The sequence below is a fragment of the Tupaia chinensis genome, unplaced genomic scaffold, assembly GCF_000334495.1.
Source record: "Tupaia chinensis unplaced genomic scaffold, TupChi_1.0 Scaffold000644_1, whole genome shotgun sequence".
In the NCBI taxonomy this organism is placed as follows: domain Eukaryota; kingdom Metazoa; phylum Chordata; class Mammalia; order Scandentia; family Tupaiidae; genus Tupaia; species Tupaia belangeri.
The window spans coordinates 3,566,725-3,576,775 of NW_006160165.1; the positions used below are offsets into that span (position 1 = coordinate 3,566,725).

Here is a 10,051-nt window from a genome sequence, read left to right on the forward strand (position 1 = left end):
AGCGAAAACAAAAAAAAAAAAAAAAGAGAAGAAAACTAATGAAGGGCCAGCAGGTGGAGTGGTGGTGACGACACTGGACTCCCACAGGGCCGACCGCGATTCCAGTCCTGGGCCCAGAGGCTAGAAAAATGCACACTGGGTATGTGTGCATGTGCGTGCGTGCCCAAAATTCCAAGAAGAGAATGGAGAGGACAGGACTGTGCCATGGCCACCCCCTGGGGAGGACTCTCTCACGCTCCCTCCCCTGGTCTCTGTTTCTCTCCAGCAGGGATAAGTGCCTACTTCCGGGGCCTCCCAAGTTCGGGGGCACCTGCACATGATGTTTGCTGATTCCAGAGAACACACTTGGAGGTCAACAGAGAAAGACATGAATTTACGGACTAGGGAAGCTCCCTGGTGGCCGAGTGGAAAATGTCCCATACCATCGGCAAAGACAGGCTCGGGTTTTAGACGCCGAGAACACGGCATGCATACATCACATACATACTTTGTACGGCTTAGGGATTTCTGCACCAGATCAGCTTAGCAATTAATCGCATCAGCAGGGTGAGGCTGGGTTCCTGTCTGGGGTTTAGAGCCTCTCGTCTTGTGACGCTCACTGTGGGAGAGGCACAAGACATACCTCCAGAACAGCCCGGCCACAGGCCAGTTCCCTGAGGGAAGGGAACAGCCATGAGGGGCTCCCGCGTTCCCACTGGGTCAGTGGTGGATCTCAGTGGGGTAGGGCAGAGGAGAGGAGAGGAAGGAGGGCTCCCTGAGGGGTGTGCCCTCAGCATGCTATGGTTAAGTCTTAAAAAAAAAAAAAAAAAAAAGGGAGGGGGGAGAAAAGAGAGAAAGTAAGGATTAAAAACAATACTGTATGCCAACTTTTAAGTAAATTTACTATTTAAAAAGAAATTCTGACAATTGCTTATATTAATTCTAATTCCTCTCCTCTAAAGCAGCAAGCTCTTCTACTGTTCCATGTCCCTGAAAACTGTCAGCAGACGTTCTGTGTGTGTGCGTGTGTGTGTGTGCGCACGCGCGAAGGGGACGGTTTCCCCCACTTGCACGCGTGGTGAGGGGACTGACATGAGCTGCCATCACTGCTCTATTGACAGTAGCCGCGACAGGAAAGAGCAGGTATTAGTAGTTTGACTTTGAGGAAAGAATTACTTAAAAACTCAATGTGATTTACACGAACAATACAGAACCTTCTAGATCGTGGAATATTCCCTGCTCTTTGCTATTACTCTCAATTCTGTTTTTTTAAAAACTGAGCAATGAGTAATTCAGTCTTTTTTCCTCTTCCACTTCAGGTTATGTGCATCTTAGAGGCCTTTGGTCATGCCAAGACGACGCTCAATGATCTGTCCAGTTGCTTCATAAAGTACCTGGAGCTGCAGTTCTGCGAGAGGAGCAGGCAGCTGGCTGGAGGTAAGTGTGCCGTTGGCAAGTAGAACCTCCGAACCGCCAGGGGAGGGTGGGCAGCACCATGGTGAAGCCCAGGGCCCAGGGAGGTGGACCTTCACCGTCTATCACAGAGAAGCAGGCACCCCTGCAGAGAAGCAGGGGCCCGCTCAGGGAAGAGAAACTCCGCTGGTGGTTGTGGATGTGTTCATAACCTTCTCGTGATGTTCCAGGAAGTCCTCCTGCCATCAGAACAAGACTGCCACTCAGGAACACAGAGCGCGCATGTGTGTGTGTGTGTGTGTGTGTGTGTGTATACACCTGGGACTTCATTTATTAATGTAAGTTCTACAATCATTGTACATTGAAAAATGGTCTCCAATGCAGGGCCCACCTTTTCAAGATGGTTATGTCAATGCAAGACCCACCTTTTCAAGATGGTTATGTTAACTATACGATGAAGCATACCCAGCCTCCGGATAGTTGAAATCAGTCGTACTTGCCGAACATAGACGCAGACTCGAACAATTTAAATAAAGCACAACTTTAGTTTAGAATTTCTTCTCAGAACACACACTGAAATTTATTTTAAATAAAATGGAATCCTTATTTTTCTAATGCTTAAGATAAATCCAAACATTAAATTAGCAAACAAAACTCAAATGGAGTCTGTTTCTTGTTTGATTAAATATTGAATGTGTATTTTTAAAAAACTCCTTATTTAAAATTTAACGAATATAGAATTCAGCTAGAATTTTACCTCTTCCTAATCAAAATAGGTCATTCATACAGATTAATAATATAAATACAGTGTAAGTTGACTGCCCAATCTATACTTAAAGAAACTTTTGCAACACCAATTGTTTGCTAATTATAAATTATTAAAAAATAAAACACCTCAATTTTGTTTGGCCTTTTCAAGTTACCCTATTTTCTTTACTTCAGGAAACAGAAGTTTTTTTACTATAATCTAGAAACATAAAGATTGTATTTTGCTACAAAAGCATATCAAAACATATTACTACTAAAGGAAATTCAGTAAGGTGCACGCGTGAAAGGTATAAGTGAAGACAGTTTCAGACGTTGAAGTTACAGACGTAAATTCTGCAATAAGAAAGTTCTCTCTTTTTATTAGCCATGGCCTAGAGTTCTGAAGACCTACTCTTTTATAGGGAAAACACCTTATTTTAAAGTTGATTTATTCATGTCTTCCATGAGTGTGTGCACACAAGAGAGACAGAGACAGAGAGACAGAGAGAGCGCACACACATCTTGAAGCTGCGACTTACCCTCAGACGCAGCCAGCCCAGGGTCACTGGTGCCTGTGCCCAAGGGATTTCTGAGAGGACTCCAGACATGAACCTGGAACCTGGAGCCTCTGCAGAGCACGGCGTTTTGCTACTGTGCCGCTCTCTGGCCCCCTAGGGGTCATGTCAAGCCTAGTGAGAACGCGCTGCCAGGTCAAAGCCCGACTGGCTTTTCAAACATGAACGTGGTGGTTCTCTCTCTGAGCTCACAGTGACTGTTGGTGGCAGCCATAGTAGCTCAGAGGGTGGGAGCAGGGTTAGAGCTGCAGGTCTGCCCTTTGCCACTCACGCACTGGTGGTGTAACGGGCACTGACTGGAAACCTGCCCACGACGACGCTGTAGCGAGGTTCGGTGAGCACCAGGGTGGGAGGGCCCTGTTAGCCTGGCACCGAGGAGCAGGCACTGTACCTCACGCATGGCTGATGGGAGCGTAACTGTCCCCATCTCAGTGTCCCCTCTGCCAAGGGGGAGGTGTGAGGACTGGCTTCTCAAGGGCTTTTCCAGCATTTGTTTTGTTTGATTTTCCTTTCTTTTTTCTTTCCTGGCTGGAGTTTAACACTGCCTCTTCCTCAGGAATGTTAATTTGGAAAGTAATTACAGAGGATATTGAAAAGAACTAGACAGCTCTGTAGTCAACGGGCAACAGGGAGCGGGCCTGCTGCTCATCAAGCAGCCTGTTAGCTTGGGGGTCCTATGTCTTCAGCTTAATCAGCTCCACCAGAACCTCTCAGGCTGAGGGCAGGCCGCACGCACGCTGTGACAGGCGGACAATGCATATTCAGCCTGTTAGCTTGGGGGTCCTATGTCTTCAGCTTAATCAGCTCCACCAGAACCTCTCAGGAAGAGGGCAGGCCACAGGCACGCTGTGACAGGCGGACAATGCATATTCATGAGGAAGACCGGGAAGTGCTGCAAGGTCCTGGAAGGCCTGAGAATTGTTAAGGAGCTATGAGCATAAATTCAGTGTAGTCTCAGCATCACATACGATTCACCCTTCTCCTGGAGAGGACTGCCCCAGCCACCACAAGGCACTCTCCAGGTTCCTGCACTTTTCATTCCCCTTTTCTCTTCATTCTGCTGTCCTAATTAACATCGTTAACTGGGTTCCTGTTGCCTATGTTTGTTTGCTTGGTTGCTTCCTGCTGTGTTCTCTTAAAAATCTGGCCAAATAATTTGGTGGTATTTTTATGGGCTTTTAAAATTAAGGCTGCTACAACTGCTAAAAAAAAGAAAAAGAAAAAGAAATAGAAAAAAGAAAGAAAAGAAAGGAGAGAAGAAAAAGAAAAAGGAAAAAAAAAAAAAAAGCCAGTGCTGTTTGCCACTGCATGGGCTAAAGCATATAGTGCCCAGAACCTAAATGGTAAGACCCTGAAGGGGTCAGGCTGGGGATGCATATCTTTATTTCTTCTATTCAAGAGGAAAATGATCAGAGTTGTGTTTGGAGAATATTTATCAGGACACTGAATGTTCAAGTGCCATGTTTTTTAAATAAACGTTGAAGGAACTGAAACCATTTATGCTGGAAAAGACGTAACTCGAGGGAAGGACACATTTCTTAAATACTCTCTGCCATGAGAGGAGGGTCTTGGGCACACAGACTTACTGTGCAGTGCGTAATGTAAGGAGCTGGCCCGTGCCGCAGAGAAGGAAGATCTTCACGGAATCACAAGAACTTGCCATCATGTGTCCTCGGTTTGCCAAACTCCTCACCTGACACCAGCCGGAAACACAGAAGTAGAATGAAAGATCAGACACCAGAGTGCTCAAAATAGGCCTGCTTGAGGCAGGGCCTGGCCCGGACTGTGTTAAAGACGGTATGTAGACTCGGGTCCTTTAAGCTCCGGAGGCTGCAGCTCTGAATTGGGGTTTCCGCAGAGCCACGATCTCCTCACACCTTCCTTGCCTGTCCCAGCTCCTGATGTTGCCAGGGCTGTGGTCCTTGGCTTGCAGGTGCAACCTTTCTCCATGCCTCTTCTGAAAAGGACGATAGTTAGGGGCCAGCCAGGTGGTTAAGGTGATTAGACCCCACATGGCTGAGTACGAGTCCAGGACCCAGCAGCTAGAAAAAGATGTCGGGTGCGTGTGTGCATGCCCAGAGTCCTGAGAGGACAGTGGAGGAGAAGGGATGTGGCATGGCGATACCCCTGTGGGTAACTTCCCACTTTCTCTCTCCCTCTTACTCTGACGCCCTGGCCACACTTATTTGTCTTGTCATTGAAAAAAACAAAAGGCACCAATTTTATAGGATTAGGCCCCACCTATCCCAGTGTGAGCTTACCTGACCTTGGGTGCCTGTTTCCAAATAGGGTTACGGTGGGGTACTCAAGCCAGGTCACAGTCACGCTCCGGAGGCATGGGCTTCGATTTGTTGGACACAACGACCTGTAACAGAGTAAGGGCCGACCTAGCACGCCAGCTTTTACATACAAAGCGAGCATCAGTTTAGGAATGTGTGTTCTCAGGGACCAGCAGATGGCAAAGAGGTTATATTGCTGGACACTTTCATGGCGGTCCACAGTTCGAATCCCAGACTGGAGGCTTGAAACTCATTCTGGGCATGTGTCTACATGTGCCCAAGATCCTGAGAAGAGAATGCAGGAGGAAGGACTGTGGCATGGCCATCCCCCCTGGGGTATCTTGCTTTCTGTCTGTCTCTCTAGCAAGCACACATGTCCTTCAGCAAAAATCTCTCTTACAAAAAAGAATGAATGTCCTCACAACTAAAAATAGTGGGCACTAAACACTTGAAGAAGCTGTAATTACATGTAATACTACATTGCCAGGAAAGTCATGAGGCATTTTTCTATGCAAAAAAGCATTGTAACTTTCCCGACAACCCAATCATTTTGCATAATTTCATTTATTGCAAGATTATTTTTTGAAAGAGAAATAAATAGTATCTGCACATTAACTTCAAACATGTCTGAAGGCGATGGTCAGAGCTCCGTCATTCCCTAATCCGGAAGGTGGTGATACACGCGCTGTGCAGCTGAGCGCCCTGATACCGTGACATGAGTAACATGGGAGAAATGCTGGGCAGGCACCGACTAGAATGGTGATTAACGAAACCTCCAGAAGTAGATACAACCCTTACTTTTCTGTAGCTGGTGTCTCATAAAACAGCCTGGTATTTTTGGTGTTATCAAGTGCCGTGGCCTCCTAATGAGAGAACTGGCATAATATAATAAAAGTACAGCTGTTAGTAACAGCAAAGGAGACAGACAGCATCTGTCCAGCTGAAAATGATTACAGTCGTATTCCTGCCCAGTACCATAATAATGGCTGTTTTAGAAGCTGATCATCTAAGGAGACAGAAACCATCAAACGTCTGAGACCAGCCCCAGCCTACATTCATTTGTCCTTGCTGAGCTCTTCCAGCCTTATTCCAATTTGATGAACTGTTCTATTGAACACTGAGAATTTAGGAGGCTTTCATTGAGGGCCAGTTTAAATGTCCTAGCTCTTTCTTAAAAATTGTGTAAAGTAGTTGAAATTAATGTGCTATTTGCCTTTCACAGTTTCATGACTCTTGCCTCCCCCATGTATGTATCACCACCTTCAGGTCCGGGACTGAGCTCGGACAGTCACCCACAGTCACGTTTAGAAGCTAATGTGTGCTTTCCCCATGACGACTGTCCCTTGTCCCACAGCACCTGTCTTTTGATACTTGATGTCATCTGTTGGATTCAACAGGTGCATTCTTACTGATTAGTTTTTATCAAAGAATGCTGAGAGGTTTAATGCAGCATGACATTCGATCTGACTTAGGAAAATAATGGCAGAAAGTATAGTATTTACTGTTTTCCCAGCTCCTCTGATCATCAGGGTCTTTCCTTGACTTTAAAAGGAATAACAGTGCAAGTTTTTGATTCCCTGTAGAGTGTATGAATGATTTTATATAGTGCACAAACCCATCTGACAGAACAAACGGCCTTACAGGTAAAGTAGAATATACTGTGTTCATTCTATCAGCAAATCGCTTCCTTATTTATAAACCTTCAAAAACCAGTGATACTGACATGCCAGTGCACACTTGGTTTTAATTTGCTCCTACACTCCCTGCTTGGTGGGAACTACAAATCCATCTGCAAAGCAACCTTCCTGCTAGACAGCTCGGGGGAGTGGCAGAGACATCCTCTGAAATTGCAGCTTGGCCCCTGGTTGGAAGGCTCAGGGGAGGTCACTCACCCTTTTTCTGCAACTATATTAAGAAGCAGAAGAATCCAAGCTCCTCTCTTTCAGCTATGTTACATTTAGTTGAAATAAGCTGCTTCTGAGGTTGACCAATTCCTGGTCTGAGATGGGAGCCGTGAGGAGTTAACAGCTACCTACACAGACTGCGGACTTGACCAGGCAGTGATGGCTGTCACTGGCCTCCAGGCACTGTCAGCGCCCCTCTGGGTAATTGGCTCGTAGTAGCACAGCACGAGGTATCCCGGAGTCTCAGAGGACGACTAGGCTCTCAAACCTGTCACTGCATTTATGGAAGGAGATCTTAGCTCTGGCCAGGCCATTTTTCTGATAGTGAGTGGGAAATGCATCATTGAAGAGAGAGCTATTCACTGAACCCTACTGAAGGACATTCACAGGGTACCGTCCCAGGAACTTCAGACCTTTACTGCCCTATATGGCTCTCCCCCGGTAGTGACAGCCTCTTGGTGTTTTCTTCTTGTGCTCTTCCGTAGAGCTTACTCCTTAAGGAGGTGGGAGCACGAGGGGGTGCAGCGTGTTCACCCTGTGGGGACGTGCAGCATTCCTCCTCCTCCTCACGTGTTCGGCACCCTCCCCTTTGCACCCCACCATGAGCTCAGCCCCCTCCTCCCCACCTACTCGGCATCCTCCCTGCGTCCCACGTGCTCCTGCGTAGTCCCACGTGCTCCTGCGTAGTCCCACGTGCTCCTGCGTCCCACGTGCTCCTGCGTCCCACGTGCTCCTGCGTCCCACGTGCTCCTGCGTCCCCACGTGCACCCCCTACTAGCTCGGCCTCCTCCGCACCACGTGTTTGGCCTCCTCTGACCCCACGTGCTCGGCGTCCTGCGCCCCATGTGGGCTACCGCCTCCCCAAGTGCTCGCCTCCTGCACCCCACGAGCTCGGCTCCTCCACCCCACGTGCTTGACTTTTCTGCCCCACCGTGGTTGGCTCTTCCACCCCACGTGCTTGCTGTCCTCGACCCCACTCAGTGTCCTCACCCCACATGTTCAGCTGCCCCCAAGACCCTCAAGCTGCCTGGCGCTGGGTCCTGCCTCCTGGGCTGTCCAGCTCTGTGGACTTGGGTAGGTACTGGACTTTATGTGCCTGCTTTCCTCTTCTGTTCGGTGATCAGCCGTACTCTCAGGGTCCCCGTGAGTACTGCATGTCAGCCTTGCTCACAGACCGTCACCTCTTTTCCTTTCACTTTTATTCCCAACCTTAGATCACCTCTCTGGGAAATACGCTGGAGGCACCACCAGGGAGGGACCAGAGTCCCCGGTGGATGTGAAGAGGCATGGCTCTTGGTCTGTTCGGTGCCCCGCAGACACCCAAGTCTGTCTACACAGATGCTGAACTTTCTTTCTGGTGTAATGAAATGGTCTTCTAGAAATGATTTAGAAAATTTAAACCTTAAGAGTTGGTGCAAATGAGGTGGAAATATATATTAGGGCTTTTGCTTTGTGCTTTCTTTTTATCCCAATCCTGATTTTTAAGTAAAGTCAGAGACGGAGTAAGAGATGAATAATTACCTTCATTATTATCAACTCAGTAGTAGTACGTGCTAAACTGGACATTCATTTAGAAACATCGGTGCGTTAATTGCTCACATCTGTGTGAAGAGCACGCCATCTTTGCAGACAGCTAGATGTTGGCCAGTGCGGTGTGGTGTGGGAGGGCCTGCAGGGGACTGAACTGAACAGTGTCGGAAAGGCGGCTCCCATGGTGTCGTGACGGCAGGTGTTCTAATCAGTAATCTCTTCCGGGGTCTAGAGGAGGCTGGGGACATTGTGTCTGTTCATCCCCATGTAGCAGGTGGGGAGAGAAGGTGAGGGGTGTGGAGACTGACAGTGTCGGGTCTGAGACTGGAGCCAATGTTCAGGCCTCATCCGTTTAAACCAGACCTTGCCTTATGATCATGAATAATGAAAAAGAGAGGAATGCGAAAGAATAAACACTTGGGTATATTGATTTATCAGTGGTGTACCTCGGGTCATAGCTAACCTAAGGTGTGACGGATTTTCTGAGAACAGGTTTTAAGTAGTCCTGTATTTGCTATTAGGTGGTGGGACTGGAGGAGCATGGGTGTTAGAAATTTCTGGAAGTCAGTCACAAGGACAGCATCAGGAATTTTTGTCTCTTGAAGGATAGGGAAATTTATTTCCTCCACTTCCTTTCATATTGAAAAAAATTGGCATAGCTTTATGAAATATTATCTTTGTTATAGCATATGCTGTATGATCTGCAAACATATGTTTCTGCTATATACCAAAAGGGTTTGGGGACCGTACATTCACATGTAGGTACTTCCAGAGGATTACAGTTGTAATTGTAGAGTATATTTCCAGTCAAGAATATTTCTGACACAAATGAGTTTTTAAAACATACATGTCTTGAGAAGTCAAGCAATCAGTGAGTAGAAAGCTTTTTGAAACTATAATATAAAGATATGATTAAAGAAAAAAGAAAAGAAAAGCAAAACAAAGCTTCCTTTGTGTATGTCACCTTCATGAATGAATTCAAAACCTCTTTAATCTGCAGACTCAGCAGTTTCTTTCCATCACGGTTTCGTTTCAGACACAATGGAAGGTATACAATTCTCCATTTGGAAGAATATTAGATTCTCGTTACTATTGGACTTGCGGCTGTCTTGTGTTTACTTCCGTCTACAAGCTCATCTGAGTCACTTATTTTTAATCCTGCTGATCCAAACCCTGCTAATCCCCGGGGGGGTTATTCACTGCAGGAGATAAACCCACCTGGAGCATTGACAGTTACGCTTCTGAACAGGGATGAAAGGCGCTGAGGCCTCTCTAGGACGTGGGACTTGGTCCATTGGAACACTGCTTTAAGCAGTGCTGGTGTATTGGCCTGGGCAGATGGGTATATATCCACCCTTTCTCCAGGCAAACAAGCATGTGGACCACTCAGCCCTCTAATCCCACCTGATATTTCTGTCTAGAAAACAATGAAAGCAAAGAAGTTTATTTCACGTGTGTGTGGATTTTTTAAAAATTATTTAATTTATTCATGCATTTATTTTGTTTTGTTTTATTTTTAATTTGACCAACGAGAGACACACACACACACACAAACACACAGAGAGAGAGAGAGAGAGAGAGAGAGAGAGAGAGAGAAAGAGAAAAAACAACACCACAGGCACAC

At 46.7% G+C, this 10,051-nt stretch overlaps 1 protein-coding gene across 1 annotated transcript in view; it reads left to right on the forward strand.

Annotated features, from left to right (window-relative positions):
- The window catches only part of MYO16 (myosin XVI), a 603,762-nt gene that overhangs the window by 239,595 nt on the left and 354,116 nt on the right, over positions 1–10,051 (forward strand). Inside the window, 1 exon segment of the mRNA XM_027776197.1 lies at positions 1,299–1,416. Within this exon segment, the coding sequence (XP_027631998.1) occupies positions 1,299–1,416 (118 nt within the window).